This window comes from Lynx canadensis, chromosome A3, assembly GCF_007474595.2.
Source record: "Lynx canadensis isolate LIC74 chromosome A3, mLynCan4.pri.v2, whole genome shotgun sequence".
Classification (NCBI taxonomy): Eukaryota; Metazoa; Chordata; class Mammalia; order Carnivora; family Felidae; genus Lynx; species Lynx canadensis.
In genome coordinates, this window is record NC_044305.1 from 5,455,476 (window position 1) to 5,471,988 (window position 16,513).

At 65.4% G+C, this 16,513-nt stretch overlaps 1 protein-coding gene across 1 annotated transcript; it reads right to left on the reverse strand.

The window, feature by feature from the left end:
• Positions 1–222: 222 nt before the first annotated feature.
• RBM38 (RNA binding motif protein 38) lies at positions 223–16,283 on the reverse strand. The gene is made up of 4 exons (XM_030309337.1): positions 15,868–16,283; positions 14,937–15,060; positions 14,404–14,458; positions 223–1,967 (listed from the first exon to the last, which is right to left on the reverse strand). The coding sequence occupies exons 1-4, from the start codon at positions 16,102–16,104 to the stop codon at positions 1,664–1,666; spliced, it is 720 nt and encodes a 239-aa protein (XP_030165197.1). The 5' UTR covers positions 16,105–16,283; the 3' UTR covers positions 223–1,663.
• Positions 16,284–16,513: the final 230 nt, after the last annotated feature.

Here is a 16,513-nt window from a genome sequence, read left to right on the forward strand (position 1 = left end):
TAGTTCGTGGAAAGGGGGGTGGTAACAGGACCCCGTCTGTCCGGTCACTCTGGATGCCCAGAGGCCAGTGAGGGCAGGTGCTCAACAAACACTTGACTAAAATGCCCGGCTCCCAAGCTGTGACACCAAGTGATCACCGCGCGGTGGGGGGAGGGGGGTGGAGGCAGGGCGGGGGGCAGCGATGCCGGAGGCTCCCGTGCAAGAGAAAAATTACAGACCAAGTTTTTCTTTAAAGAAAACAAGTTTTATTTTTATAATCAGAACGTTCTAATAAAAATATTATTATAATATTAGCTACCTTTATTTTCTGGGCTTTGACTCTGTACCAGGCGTGCCGCAAAGTGCTTGCCCACGTCGGTCAGCCCCCTGAGGCCACCACTTCCCTGAGGTAGGTCCGAAGGAATACCCCCAGCGCCCCCCAACTTGGCGGCCCGCCCTCCCCAAACCCTCCCACGGGTCTCCTCCGCGAGGCTGCCCCTCGGCTCACTCCCCCCTTCCTCTGAGTGGGGGCCACCGCACGGCCCATGGTGCTCTGTCCGGGAGTCCCCCGCCTGGCAGCACCTCTCTCGCCCCACCCCCCCACCCCGCCCCCAGACCGAGGCCCCCGCCAGGAGGCCGGACGTGTCTCTGCCCAATCCCAGGGCCCCAACTGCTACACAGCAGGTGACGCCACGAGGGAGGGGGGCAGGCAAGGCCGGGTGGTCCTGCACTCGGAGCCCCGCCCACTCGCTGGCCGGCACGGTCGGTGCGCTCCGGCCCCTCGGCCAGCATCACCTCGGGCCACACTCCCTCCTGCCCTTGGTGGCTGGGCGGGGGGGGGGGGGAAGGACACGCTGAGACCACTGCCCGTGGCCCAGAGAGACCTGCCTGGAGACGCCCACCCTCCGAGGGGCTCCCGAGGCCGCAGATGCTTCGTCGCGCGGAAATACTGCCACCGTCGCCTTGGGCGGAGCCATCGACAAAAGTGAGTCTCTCAAAGTCAAAAATAGGTTCTGGATTCTTGGTGGTGGGAGTTCCCGTTGAAAAAATAGACTACGATTCTGAAATCATCTTAGTAGCAAAACAAGGACGATAAGAAAAAAGTTGCAGCTCGACAGAAGGGGATGTCGGCCGGCTCCCCGTCGCCAGCGTGGGGTGGGCTGTCGTCTAGAAAATGAGAGTCCGGGAGGCAGACGGGCCCCCCGCACCTTCCACCACGGCTCACCGCCCGCTTCGGCGGCTCTCTCGGGCCTCCCCGGAGTAAGGCATCTCCGAGCAGGGGCGAAGGGCAGCCGGTCCGCGGGGAGGGGTGGGGGAGGAGTGGGGGGTGGGGGAGGAGTGGGGGGAGGGGGGGAGGGCCCGGCCAGGTGCGGTGGGGACAGGGCCGTGGGCGCCTGGGGTGCGGGGAGGGGCAGGAGAAGGGGAAGGCGGAAGGCTGGCGGTGTGTGCGAGGTCTGGGTTGTGTCTTCGAAGAGCGCGCGGCCATCCCTTTTTCCCGAAGTCCTCCCTCAAGACGCGGCGGATCCTGGATTTCAAGAGAAGCGGTCTCCGGTCCATCCGGGGTCAGGCGGGGCTCCCGCGGGGTCTCCGGAGGTACATGCGTGGGCGCGCACCCCGAAGCCCGGCCGGCCGCTTGCCCGGCGTGGGGCCGATGGGGCCGTGACGCCAGGGGCGGGAACGGCCCTCACTGCATCCTGTCGGGCTGCAGCTGCGGAGGCTGGTACTGCACGAACGTGGCGCCCGCGGGGGCCGCGGCCGAGAGGGCCTGAGGCACGGCGGCCGGGTAGCCGTAGCCCACGAAGCTGGCGGCCGTGGCGGGCGAGGCGGCGTAAGGGTACTGGTCAAAAGTGGCCGGCGGGTACTGGGCGTAGGCCGGGCTGGCTGGCGTGTATTCGATGTAGGGGGAGGACAGCGACGGGACCGGGGCAGCCGGGATCACCACGCTGGGCTGGACGATGGCTTGTGGATAGATGTAGTGGGGGGTCAGCCTGCGGGGCCAAACACAGAAGGTCTGGGTCAGGGGACGGGGCGGTGGAAAGCTGGCTCCGGAGTGGAGGGGCTGGGTGATGCTGTGTCCCCGCTCCCGAGGACCGCTCGTCGGTCAGATGGGTATGGCAACAACACATCTTCCTGGAACACACCAGCCGTGCTCCTACCACAGGGCCTTTGCACTGACTGTCTGCCCTGACTGTTCCCACTGCCTGTAACACACGTTCCCCGGCTCTCCAGAGCCCCCCTTCCCAGTGAGCCCTTCCCAGGCACCCCCAGCCCAACCCAATGCTCTGCACTCCAGCCATGCCCCCACGAGGCCCCCCACAGGGCCAGTGATTTGGGGGACCCAGGTTTAAAAAGGATTTAGAAGTTTCAGACAGTGACAGCAGAACATCAAGTCTAGCGTGGGCCTTCTGAGCTCAGGTCCCCGTGTGACCGCCAGGTCACGCCCCGGCCCTCCGCCTCCCTGTTCGTCTCCCCAACAAGCCGCCACCACCGGGGGACACGCTGCGCTGTCCCGTCCTCCTCCCCAGCTCCGGAGCTTTGCCCTGGTCACCGACAGCCCGGAGCCCGGCCCACGGCAGCTCGGCGAGCCTCACCGAGTGAGGACTGCAGGAATGAGGCACGAAGGACAGCAGTGAAGACGAAGAGGACGAGAAGCCCTGGGACCAAGGCCACCGACCACGCCCGGCGCCCACGGAGCCGGGTCCGAAACCGAAACCCCTTCACGCGGTGCCTGGTCGGACGCGCGCTCAGGCTGCCCTTCACGTCACCATCTTGTTTCACGACAGAGAACGGAGCTCAGAGGGTCAGCGGCTCGGCCAAGGCCCCACGGCGATGAAGTGAGGGGAGCCTCCTGACCCACGCGACTGTCCCATGCCGCAGGCTAATGTGCAAAACTGTCACCGCACGCCCGGGATGAGTCCCACGTGTCACGGGTGGGGAGACGGGGGCACAGAAAGGCGGTATCGGTGTGGGCCCGCTCGGCCAACCAGGTGCTGGGCGGCCCCGGGCAAGTGGCTGGGCCTCTCCGGGCCTCGCGGCCTGTCTGCTCCACGTCAGGTACCCGGCAGCCGCATCGGGGCAGACGGCCCTGCCACGGGCATCAGTCTCTCCTCCGCCTCTTCTCGCACCAGCACGGGGCACGCGGCACGCGGGACCCAACTCCCTCCTGCACCCGTGGGGTGGGGCCCGGCTCCAAAGAGAAGCTGCTCGGAAAGAACAGGGCGCCCCGTTCTCCGACACTCAGCCGGGGCAGACACCACGGCAGCACCCACAGGATCGGCGACAAGCCCGAGAACGCCAGAGGGTCACCTGCAGGGGCCGCAGCGGCATCCGATGTCCCTCCAGTCGCACCACACGCGGCGGCAGTGAGACCAGGCGGCCCGTGCTCGGCCCCACGCCACTGCCCTCCACGCTGCCGGGAGGAAACCGAGCAGCGGACCCGAGATGCTGTTTATGCTGTGATATCACTGAGGCTAAAGCAGCCAGATGCGTATTTATACGCGGGCAAGGTGGCTGAGGATGGGCGAGGCGGGCCATAGGGAGCTGCCGTTTTTACGGGTCCGAGAACCCACGTCCTACCGCACGACGTCCTGAGCGCACAGGCAGGGGCCGGGGCCGGCGGAGGGCTCCGCGGGTCGTTACGGGGCAGATGGGTTCCCGCGCATAACCAGGAAGAAGGGGCGATATTCACGGGGGCCAAGCGCCCCCCACGGTGGGACAAACCAATGGGGTCTCCCCACGCCGCGACGGGGAATGACACGTGCCACGGCGTGGATGAGCCCTGAGGACGTGCTGAGCAAAGGACGCCAGACCCAGAAGGCCACTCCCCCGACAGGAAACGTCCACACGGGTTTGCCCGGAGGAAACGGGGGCGAAGCGCCAGGGGCTCCCGCAGGGGGCGGGGCCGGGCCGGGCATGAGCGCTCGCGAGGCTCCTCTCGGGCTGATGGACAAGTTCTGGGTCAGGCAGAGCGCGCGTCTGCACACGGCTGTGAACACACTTAAGGTCTGAAAACAGCTGTTCGGTTTCAGATGTTCAGACGTTCGGTGACCCGTCCTTTGCGAGAGACAAATCCCGCTGCGGAGTGAGCCGCCCGCGAGGGCACGGCGCGCAAGGCTGCGACGATCTGGCAGCAAAGCGGGCGGGAGTCTGGGGCACACCTGCCGGTGCCTGCGGGGCCCCCAGCGCCGACCGCGCCGCCCTCCCCGCCGCCCTCCCCGCAGCAGCGCCCCAGTGTTCCCGCAGCAACACACCCAGGCCGGCGGCGGCCGTGCCTCCCCACCCCCACCCTCTCCCGCGTGTGCCTGGCCAGCTTCCGCCGGGATCCCCGTGCTCTGGCTCCGGGCCACAGCGCCCATCCCCCTCCACCGCCCCCACTCCAGGAGCCTCCGCCGACCACCTCCTTCCTCCCCCCATGCAAACCAGAGCCTTGAACAGAGCCGGGCCTGGGTTCGAATCCCGCTCGGTCTCCTGAAAAGTGCAACAGCGATCTCACGCCTGCCGGGGCCAGGATACGGCCCCCGCAGCTCAGATTCCAGCGGGGCGGACAGACACACAAACATACCAACCCATGACCCGGAGGCGGGACTGCGGGGAGTGGTCAGGGTAGGCTTCTCGGAGGAGAGAGCAACTGCACTGAGCCCCGAGGGTAAGACAGAGCTGGCCGTGGGGGACCGGCAAGGCAAAGACTGAGGCTGGAGCCAGCGTGTGCGCGGGAGGAGCCCGGCGAGGGTGCCAGGCTGTCGCTTTGAGACCACATCCCTGGGGGCTGCTGTCCCACCTCAGCTGCTGTCCCGTCCCAGCCGTGCCCTGCAGCACCTCCGACGCTCGAGGCCATCCCCACCCGGGTCTGTACCTGCCAGCGACCCCCTGGAGCCCTCACCTCCCCTGCATCTCATGTGAGCCATGGGGAGGGCTCTGCCCTGACCCCCAGGGCCTCGTCCGAGGCCCAGCTCTGGAAGGAGCCGGGCACACAGCGTGTTGATGGAACAACAGGTCACGGAGAACAGGTTCTCCGCTGAGGAGGACGAGGGGCTCCCGCAGTCAGGACGCCGCCCGGGAAAGGAGCAGCACCCACCGGGACGTCCCTGGCACCACGAGAGCCCCCACCCGGCTCCTGGAGCCTTGGGAACATCTCTCACTCTGAGGCTCTGGAAGCCTGCAGCCCAGAACTTCTCCAAACATGGGCGGGGACGCCCCTGCCTTAGACACCCCCGAAGCATGTGCCAAAAAGGCAGATCCCCTGCAGACAGAGGGGTCAGAAGGGGTGACAGGCCCCCAGGGATCCTGATACACACCCACACTCAGAGCCACTGCCTAGACCCGGGCCTCACCCTGTCCACACAGCAGAAGGATCCAGGGCCGCAAAAATGACAGGTTTCGGGCGCCTGGGTGGCTCAGTCGATTGAGCGTCCGGCGCTTGACTTCGGCTCAGATCGTGATCTCACGGTTCGTGAGATTGAGACCCCGGGTCAAGTGCGGAGCCTGCCTGGAATCCTCTCCCTCTCTCTGCCCCTCCCCGCTCTCGAGCGCGTGTCCTCTCTCCCAAAATAAACTTAATAAATACACACGTAAGTAGGTAAGACAGACAAACAGGGCCCTGGCCGTATTTCCCCAAGGTCCAGCCGGATGAGGCAGTGGTCACATCTGCCAGGTTCTGCACTCTCCCCTGTCAGGACCAGAGCTCTGTCCCAGCCTCCACGGGTGAGGGAGGAACTGTGTCTCAGGCTGGGGAGGAAGGGAGACACCCGGTCCCTGACACCCCAGGATACAGCCCACCTGCGTCCACTCACCTGCTTCCCTTGAGCGCTCTGCCCCGCCCCCACTCTATGCAAAAAGTCCGAGATAACCCACAAGGCGTTTTAAAGCCACAAGAGGTACTGTGTCACCGCAGTGGCAGAGTCTCGCCTCCTTGTCCGTACGCTGCCTGGTACCTGAGCCCACAAGGACTGGCTGCTGGCTGGAGCCTTGTGACCGGGGCCCCCCTCAGGGGCCAGCTTGGGTCTCCAAGAGGCCACCCAGGTGGCAGGGCAGTCCCAGTCCAAGGCCCAGCAGCCAAGCTGCTCAGTGCATCCACAGAGACTGGACCCCCGACAGGTGTGTGCGCCCCAGACTGGGATCAAAAGGAAAAGAAGGAACGGGGGGGGGGGGGGGCGGATCCTGCCGCACAGTGGGGCCAAGAGTCAGAGGGAGCCACAAAGCCCCAGGAGGCAGGGCACGCGCCCCAGGCAGTTTCCCTCCAGCACGGCCGCCCCTCGGCTCTGCATGTGGATTTGCAGAGGTTGACCTCAGGGCCTGCAGGGAGGACCAGGACCCCCCGCCAGAACGGCGGCCTCAGCCAGGGCGACTCTGCCCCTCCGAGGGACACCGGGCCACGCCTGGGACATTTCTGGGTGCCACCCTGGTGGGTGGAGTCCAGGGAGGCTGCCAATCCCCCACAAGGCACGGGTCGGCCCACCGTGGAGACTCCTCCAGGGTCACACCCCTCACGTGCGGACCCTGCCGTGGAGCAAACTACAAAGCGAAGGGCACGCGCTCGGCTCTTGACTGCCCTCGGGGCCTGACGCCCCGGCCCGGCGGGCGCAGGGAAGGAGGCCGGGTGGGGACGGAGGGGCAGAGCTGCAGGGGTGTGTGCACACACGCCCACGGGGACCCCACTGAGCCCCCGGGGGAGAAAGCGAGCCCAGCCAAACCTGCCTGGCGCAGCCAGGCGCCCCCCTCCCCAGGCCCGCACACACGGCAGGAACAGGAGGCCCTGGCCAGGGGGCAACGGGGGCAGGGCCCGCGTGCCCCGCACGTTCCTTGCCACCCCACCCACTCCCCAGAAAGGCTGGGGCACCACCAGCCTCCACGTGCTCGACCTTCAGACCTCTGAAAAGGCCACAGGCCGCACAACACTCTGCGGGCGAAGGCTGGTCTGCCACCAGGGCAGGAGCCCCCGGGAGGACGGTCCTGCCCACTCTCCCTCCGCTGCGGCCCAGGCCCCCCCCCAACTCCCCACTTCCCCCTCCCCCCCCCCGGTCCCCCCAACTGTGTCTGTTCTCCACACCCCCCCCCCCACCTCCCCAGGTCAGTCAAGCCTCCATCTACCACACCCCGTCGAAGCAGGTCCTCTGTGCCTGCTTCTGCCCCCATCCGGTGACCAGAGGGTCATCTTAAAAACATCCAAGACGGGGCTTGGCTAAGTGTCTGACTCTTGATCCCGGCTCAGGTCGTGATCTCCTGGTTTGAGAGATCGAGCCCTGTGTCAGGCTCTGCACTCTCTCGCTCTCTCTCTCCCTCCCAAAATACGTAAACTTAAAAAAAAAAAAAAAAAAAAAAATCCAAGAGACCAGCCCACCCCAGGATCAGAACCCTCCAGCAGCCTCCACCCTCCCCAGAACCACACCGCTCCCCCTATGGTTTCCCACACAGCCAAGCCTCAACTCCCCCTGCAACTCTTCTCTACCCACCGTCCCTACTCTCACCACCCTGCTCCCCAGACGCAACGGGCACCTCCCCCAACAGGCCTTTACACTGGCTATTCCCTCTGCTTGCAGGCTTCTTCCCCAACCTCCAGCCTCACCTCCTCAGAGGCCTTCCCCGACCAGCCCCCAGGTCAACGCCACCACATCCCATCCACCCCCGGCTTTATTTCCTTCTTATGACCTGAGACCCGTCATTTACTTTCCGTTCTGTTTTCTCGACGAAAATGTAAGCCCCCCGAGGGCGGGCACTTGGTGCCGACCGCCGGGTCCCGAGCACCTAGCACACCATCTGTCGAGTGCGGAGGGCCTCAGGCAGGCCACGGGATCGCCGGCACCCAGAGAGCAAAGGAGCCTCCCTTGGGCATGCTGCCTGGGTCCTGGGATAGAAGCTGCAGCCCTTTAGAAGGCAAAGGAAGCAGCCCAGCTGGAAACAGCTATTGCCGGACGGGGCCCTGCTCGCAAGTAGGGGGGCGGAACCTGGCGGCTCGGTTCAAGGCTGGCTCTGGTCCTCGCCAGGTGCCGGGCTGTGTCAGCGCTGCCTCTGTGGGGTGAGTGAGGTCACCCTCACCGCTAGGGCTGCGTGAGGATTTAACGCTCTGCGCGCCCCAGAGAGCGTGGCAGCACCAGTGACCTCCTCGGGCCTGAGGGACGACAAGGGAGAGCCCCCAAGCCGGCCAGGACGCACAGAAGGTCCTCCCTCTCACGGCCACCTGGCCCCAGCCCCAGGGAGAGCAGACCAGGAACCCCGGAGGCAAAACCGGACCAGCCAGCAGGACAGCTGGGCCCACGGTCGGAACCTAAAGGTCAGGTGGCCCGATGCTCACCAGGCCTGCTCCGACCAGGCGTGACCATGACCTGCAGGACCGGGGGCTCGTGGCTTCCTGACGGCACACGGGGGAGCCGCGAAGTCTGCCGGGACCCAAGGCACGGCCAAGGGCACCCCAGCGGACTTGGCCCAGCGGAGGTTCAGGGGCAAGAGCCCTGAGTCTGGACCCTGGCCATGCCTGTCCAAGTCCCTCAGCCCTCTCTGGCCTCAGTTTCCCCATCTGTAAACTAAAGGTGCCAGCCACAGAGCCCAACAGGGCCTCTGCTGCGTCCCCAGAGGCCCTTCAGGAGACAGAGGTCTCGGGAGCCTGAGTGGCCCAGTTGGAGAGGCGGCTGACTGCTGCACACACTCAAAGCAAAACTCCGCTAAAAGGAATCACTACAGCCTCGGAGGACTCATTTTCTGAAAGCAAAGCCACCCCCAAAAGTAAGAACAAAAAAGGCAAATGAGACCGTTTCACTTTTTCTGCTCCCTGGAGGTTTTCGCCAGCCGTGCTGGGGACCCAGGCAGCCACCGGGGGCGCAACTGCAGGCTTCTGGAAGGAAGGGGCGCGGAGTGGGACGCCAACGCAGGCAGAAAAGCAGGTCCGGGGCTGGGAATCCCCGGAGGGGGCACGTGAATGCTCCCTGGGGCCACCACACAGCAGGCAGGAGTGGGGCAGCGGCACAAAGCAGGTAAGCCGTGCCTCCGTGGGACGCCGCCAGGCCTCCCCCGAACTTGTCCAAACCCCGACCCACAGCTGTGCCCTCTCCTCCAGGCCCATCCGGCCTTCCACGTGCTCAGCCCAAACCTCTGGAATCTTCTCAGGCTCCTCCGTCACTCATTCTTTAAAATGTATTGTATTCGGGATCCCACAGCTGCTCACCCTGGCCCGAGCCGGCGGCCACCCCAGCTGCGTGGGGACCACGGCCTCCACCGCACGGGCCACACAGCAACCAAGGGATGCTGTAAAGACACGAGTGACCCGGCCCTCAGCCACGCAGGGCCCACCTCAGTCCCGCGACACTCGGAATAAGATCTAAATGCGCCCCTGGGTCCCCCAACTCCCCCACTTCCTCCCCCGGCTCACGCTGGCGTCCCCGGCCCGGCCGCCCCTCCCCCCACAGCGCCTACCGCCACCGGGCCTGCCCACACTGCCGCCGGGCTGCAGGCCACTCTGCAGCTACGATCCGGGACGGCATCCCCACGGCATCCGCGGCCTGCCACAGAGCTGGCAGACATCTGCTGAACAAACGGGCCGAACGAATGCCCAGCTTCCTGCTTCCACCCACGTGGGAAGGGTCGGGAGCACGAACGCTCTGCTGAGCCCTCGTCGCGTTCACGCGGGAGGTGGGGAAACTGAGGCTCAAGGAGGCGAAGTCACGACGACGAGGGATCACACACACAGGCCACGGAAAAGCGCCTCCGGGCTCTCGGCCCAGTGCTCTGGCCACGGCAACGCGAGGGGGCCGGCTGGGCCACCCGGGAGCCCTCCCGCCCCAGGGCACACCCTTGGGGGTGGTTCAGACACCCGCAGGCCCGTCTGTGGCCAGGCCTCTGTCCCTCGGCTCCGGGCTTCTGGACGAGGCTCTCCGGCCCTCAGGCTGCCAGGGCAGCGGGCCGGAGCCAGGAGCTCATCCTTGAGAGGAACCCAAGAGCCACCCCGGAGGCTGGTTTCTGTTACGGCAGACGGGGACAAACAACAGGTGTGCACCGGCGGCCCACCGGGAGGGCCACGCGCCGGCCCACGCCTCGCTCCAGTGCCAAACAGGAAGCTACGGTGTGGGGAGCAGGGCCACCCCAGGCACCCTGAAAGTAAAAACAAGCCATGTGACGCCACAGCGGGGAGCAGGCACCAGCTTCCTCCCAGCCCCCACAACCTCCCGCTCTGACCTCACTTCCTGCCGCGCCCCCCCCCCCCGCAAAGGTGCTGATCCCACGCCCGCCCCCCCCCCCAGCCCCCCGAAGCAAAGCTCTGCGACTCACCGCCCCTGCCCCGCCCAGCCTTTAATCTACTTCGTATTAGGAAACAGCGGGAGAATCCCGAGAAGTTGCAAAAACAGCACAGGGAGGTCCTGGGTGCCCTCCCGCCGCGTCCCCCAGTGGTGACGTCTTACACAACCCAGCGTGCGACCAAAACCAGGCACCTGATGCTGGCACGGTGCTATTAACCAGGCTGGAGGCCCTGGTCAGGTTTCGGCGTTTTTTGGGGTGTGTCCCAGTGTGTCGTCTGATGGCCTTCCCACGGCTGCGGTCCCCATGGAAACCGCCCCCCCACACCCCCCGACCCTGGTGACCCAGGTACTGGGCTCGGGCCCCTCGGCGTGCACACACCTGGGGCCTGGTGATGGCGGGGACAGCGGGGGCCTGCCCAGAGAGCATAGGCGTCCCTGGACCCACAAGGCATGTACCGCCCCAAGAGGGTCCCATAGTGGGTGTCAGTCCTGGGGTGTCTGGCTCGGATTTGCTCAAGAGCTGGCCAGAGGGAGGTGCTGGGGCCTCGTGGAAGGAAGGAGAGTACTGGAGCCACCCAATCGGGCCCCCGGCCCCACACTGCATGAGCTCAGACAAGTTTCTCCTCACCCGGTGCCTGCACGGGCAGCTCGGGCAACAGGCCTTGTCGGAGGGCTGCTAGGTGCTGGGTCCCTGACAAATACAAGTCTCTCTGTGGGCCAGGCCCCCGACCCACCGGCTCTGCACAAAGGCACCCACTCAGTGCTCAAGTCAGCCCTGCATCCTGGTCTCCATCCTGGTCATCTCCGGGGAGATGAGCCCAGGCAGACCCTGGGATCCTGGCTCCAACACAGGATGACCCCGCTGTCTGGGACCTGGGGCCCGGTCTCACCCTGGCCACAGGACAGGACTTGCAGTGAATGGATGTGAAGGTCCCGGCAAGGCCCCCTTAAGAAAAGGGACGGGGGCTGTGCCCAGAGAAGCAGCTGGCCCTTCAAAAATAACCCAAGGAGAGGTTCCAAGTACAGCCAGGCCCAGGACAAACCTCAGACCCTGGCAGGTCTTGGGTCTAGCCCTGCACATGTACCCTCTGACACCAGGAGGTCCCTTCCAGACAAGGCTCAAAGCTCTGCCCGGACACGTGCCCTCTCCAGACCACTTGGAACTTTCCTGCCTGCAGGCTGCTGACTGTCCCAGCCGGGGGGGTCGGCCAAGAGATGCTCAGCTGGATGGTCTACGGCCTCGGTCATGTCCTCTCATGGTTAAGTCACTGGTCGCCTGCCAAGGAAGGATTCTCCAAACCTCAGGCCTTGGCCCCACACACAGTTACAGGACAGGAATGCACAGCCCAAGTTAGGTCCTGAAAGACCCCATCCCCCTTAAAAACAAAAAACCCCGAGAGCCAGGGAATCCAAGCAAAAAGTGTAACTTGTTAAGAAATTCTTTGGCGAATCTCCCTCGGCCCCACAGGCGAGGATTCCGCAGTGGCCTTGCCCAAAGGTGGGGCCGTGCAACCCTTAGACCTGTGCAAGGCATAGGATCGGAGGCAGGAAGTCCGGCCAGGCAGGAGAGGGGTTAACTGGTTGAAAAGGCCGAGCTGCCCAGCCCTGGCTCCCACCGTGCCCTCGGCCGGCGCAGGCCCAGCCTCACTGCCAGCCCGCAGCACACAACACTGACTGCTGAGTCAGGCCAGCCGCGCTCCGGCCCGATTGTTCTCGTTTGCAAAGACAAAAGACAAAAGGGACGCTGACGGCCCAACTCTCCCAACCGAGGGGCACTGGGGGAAGGCAGCTGACCCCGGGCCAGCCCGGCCCTGCCTCGCTGGGAGAGCACCCCCAGGGGCCCCTCCCGCCACCCTGGACCTCTCAGCGAGGCCTGGTGGGAGGCGGCGGGACCCTGAGAAGCTTTGGGCCACCGGCCGCTGGCGACGAAGACCTGGACGCTCCCTCTGACCCCTTGTCCCCGCCTGGGTCTCCGCCCCCTGGCAACCAACAAGAAAAGCCCGAGGCCTCTTCGTCGTCACAGGTATTAGATGCCAGCCAGAGATTTAGTTACAAGACACGGTCACGTGAAGTCGGGAACGCACGGCGGTAAGATCTGCACCGACCCCCAAGCACCCTCACGTGGGTGGCACTCAAGGGACCGTGAGGGGAAAGGCTGGGGCACCCTTCCTACCCGCCCACCCCAGAGAGCGGCGGCTGAGTGTGGGCTCGGAGCCAGTGGCCTGGTTTAAGTCACGTCACTTAGGTCACCCCGACAGACTGTTAACCGCTCTCCGCCTCAGTTTCTTCATCTAGGAAGCGAAGGTAACATCAGCCCCAACCTCAGAAGGCTGCTGCGAGGACAGGAGAGGATGGGGGGCAGGGGCACAGAGCACCCGGGCCCGCGTGCCGGCACCGTATGCGAAGAGGTCATTATTTCCGTCAAGGAAGTCACAGACGAGGAAACCGAACGCTCAGGAAGAAGACGCCACCTGCCATCTGCCAAGCGGACCCGGCTGGAATGTGGCAGAAGCAGGATTTGAACCCAGGTCTGCAGGCTCCAGGGGCCAAGTCCTGACAGTGACTGGAGTCCTAGAGGCAGCTGCAGCGGATCCGAAAAGAGCTCAAACGTGCTCGGGGAAGGAGCTGCCCCATGGTAAGCGGGACAGAGCCGCTGATGCCCGCCCCCCCTCCACCCCCGGTTCTGTGCAGCTGGCCCTGCTCCAGGCCCTGCCCCTGGCCACCTGGGACACACCTGGGGAACAGCGCCAAGGCTATGGAAAATGAGGAACGCCCTCCTCACGTGACCTGGACCCCAAGCAGGAAGAACTTCGGATGACGGCAGATGTCCCCAAATACCTCCCGAGACGGCTCCAGACATTTATGAAGCAGATGCCAGGGCGAGAAGGAAACCCAGAAGCACCAGCTCCCGGCCGCCCCCGGGCTCCCTCCCAGGAGAACAGACTGAGAGCTGGGCTCCCACGCATGCCAATCCACGCCAAGGCCACCAAGCAGACACAGACGCCGCGTGTCCGGGCGAGCACCCCCAGATCGTGGGCACGCAACAACTCCTCAGCCATCTGTGTGACCTGCCCGGTCCACCCGAGCCCAGCTCCCAGCCCTGCCAGGCAAGCCAGGTGGTTCCTCGAACTGTGCCTCTTTCTAGGGCAGACACATGCACGTGAGACACACACACACACACACACACACACACACGCACACACGCACACACGCACACGCGCAGCTTGAAGCACAAAATCCAGAGCCTGGGATTTGGTTCTGACAGCTTGAGAAGCACCAACGTTCTAAAAGGGGCTGTCTGTGTTCTCACCGCCCTCGCCACCCCCAGGAGCACACCCCACCCCCGTCGACACGCTGCCGGCACCGGGACACACAGCCAACATCGATCACGGGGCTGGGAAGTCACACTGCATGGCAGGCTCCTTTGTGCCCCTGAAGTGTGTGTGTCCTTCCACAAGCAGCTGCCGGGACTTATTAGAACTTTAAAAAAAAAAAAAAAAGCCAGGCAAGGGTGGGATGCGCTGAACCACAGCACGTCGGACAAAAGGCCCACAGGCCGGGCCCACTGGGGCTGGACAGCTGGCCCCGGTCCCGTCTCACCTGCTGCAGCTTTCATAAATACCAGACCCCGGATGGCAGTGGCCTGCTGGCACCATCTGTCAGGCACCAGAGCGGGTCACCCCGCACCCTGAGAAGAACGCAGCCGCCGGGCCCACAGAGCACGGGCAGCACTTCCGGAGCCTTCACTGCCCTCCCTCCCCACAGGCCTCTCCCGAGGTCTCCGCTCACAGAACTCAGAGAGGCCGCTACCATCCCCATTCCACAGAGGGGGCTGGGGGAAACTGAGGGACAGACGGCTGTGTAGGCTGCCAGAGGTCACGCAACTGGTCACAGGGAAGCCAAGACTTGAAACCAGGCTCCGGCAGCCTCCGTGGTCTCTGGCAGGACTGGAGGAACGCTCTCGGCCTTCTCTCCGTCCTCCCGGCTGGCCCTGCCTCCCCGCCCTCCGAAGGCAATCAGGTTTATGGAAGATGGGAGAAGGCGACGGTTCGCAGACACGGAAAGGTAGATGCAAAGGGCATCCCGTGGGGCTGGCGGTCCTCGGATGAAAGACTCCCTCGGGCCAAGGGGCGCCCGGGGCCTGCTTGGCCAGGTCTGCTCACCCCCCCCCACACCCCCCCAGCCAACAGTGTCCACTCACCCGTAAGTCCGTTGGATCAAAGTGGGGTGCAGCTGCTGTACTCCAATGGCAAAGCCTGAAACGAGAGGCCACGCAGGGGCTCAGCCTCACCCAAGGGAGCAGAGGCACACAGCCGTGCCCTCCCCCGTCGGAAGGGACAGATAACTGGCTTCCTCTACACTCCCAGGCCACCTTCCCACAAATCCCGAAGCTCCCTGCCTAAGAAAGCCAACGGAGAGGGGTAACAGCGGCCTCTGGGTGTCTGTCCCCCTGATCGCCAGCCCCGGGGAACAACTTCCTCCTTCCCTGGCGGATGGCTGACAACTGGCTGATGCGCCCTCCTCGCCCCGTCCCGCTGGCACATGCACCTGGACGACGGGGTCCAGCTCCCAGGCTAGGGGATGACTGCCCAGGGACAGCTCTGCCAGCACATGATAGCTGACGGCCACTCCTGGGGCAGGGCTGGGGAAGGGGGGGGCCCTTTCCACCCCACAGATACCGACACTCAATATAGCAATCAAGACGAGCCAGGAAAGGAAAACACAGGCTCTCACCCGTCTGGAGGCTCCTCGGCTTGGCACCCAGATACGCCAGGTTCACGTTGGCCTTGCGGCCATCGATGTTGGGGTTCGGGTCTTTGCAAGCTCTCTCCGCCGCCGCCCGGTCGGCCATGGTCACCTAGAGGAACACAGATGCATCAGGGGTTTCCCTTACCGGTGGGAGGAGCAGAGCCCTCTGCTCCGGCAAGAGGCACTCACTTCCCCCTCCCTGGGGGGCCAGTTATTCAGAACCTCTGACCCAGTCCCCACCCCCCCACCCCCCACCATGGGGCCCTCCTGCAAAGGTGCCCCTGGATTCCAGTTCCTCCATCCAAGTTCATGTGCTGGGAAACCTAGCTTTACCGACAGAAATGATCCCCAGGGGAGACAAGGAACTTCCCCCTTTCCTCCCCAAGGAAGGCAGGGGCCCCGAGCTTGTCCTGCCTGCCTGTGGGGGTGCGAATTTCCTCGTGGGAGGGGTGGGGGGACACCGGTTAGAAGGAAAGTAGGAGACGTGCCTTCAAACCGTTTTTTTTTCTTTTTTTACTTAAGCCGTTTGTTCTGGGCGTTTAAAGGAACTCTTGTAAAATACTGGAGGGGAGGGGGTGCTAAAGGCCTCCAAAGCGCCCTGAGGTGAAGCCTCCTCTGCTTGCTTGTTGCTCCAGGAAGTCCTGGGAGTAAGCCGACTGTCCCCAGAATCTCTCCACAAACTCCGAAGCGCTAATTGAACACAGCGGCTCTCCCTTTTAACCAAGGAGTGGGGTGGGGGCAGGGAGCCGCGGCCGAGTAGCGGCGGCGGGACGGGCTGGAGCGTGAACCTCCGCCCCCGAGCCCAGGAGGGGGCAGCAGGTGCCGGGGCAGCTGGGCGTGCGCCCGCCGGTGGACTCGGCGCCCCCGGCGCGGTAAGTGCGGGGCGGGGTGCGCGCCCGGCCGCGGGGCCACTTACGAAGCCGTAGCCGCGAGACTTGCCCGTCTGGCGGTCGGTGATGACCACGGCCTCCTCGATGTCCCCGAAGCCCTCGAAATACTTCCTGAGCGAGGCGTCGGTGGTGTGGTAGGGCAGGCCGCCCACGAAGATCTTGGTGAACGTGGTGTCCTTCTGCGAGCCGTGCATGGCGCCGGAGGCGGCCGGGGGCCGCGGGAAGCCCGCGCTCGGGGCGCACGGCGCGGGCTGCAGCAGCATGGGGGGGGGGCGCCCCGCCGCCTACGGACCCGGGCCGCGCGGCGCCGCGCTCATGGGCGGCGGCGGAGAGCGAGCAGGACAGCAGCGGCACCGGTCCAGCCGCCGGGCCCGTCCACTGGCGGGCCGCTCCCACCGAGTGCGCCTCGCTGCGCTGCGCTGCGCTCCTGCCGGCGCTGCGGGCACTCTGCGCCCCGGCGCCCGCCCCCGGGCTTTGTAAGCGGCTCCGCCCCTAGTCCGCCGCAGCCACGCCCCAGCCGCGGCCCCGCCCCGCCCCGGGCGCGCGGGGCCTGCCGGGAAGCGTAGTCCCGGCCGCGCCCCGCGGCGCCCGGCGGGCGGGGAAGACTTGGGGCGGGGCGCGCACGCGAGCCTGAGTGAGCAGGGTCGCGTCCCCGCCGGCCCTGCCGTCCCG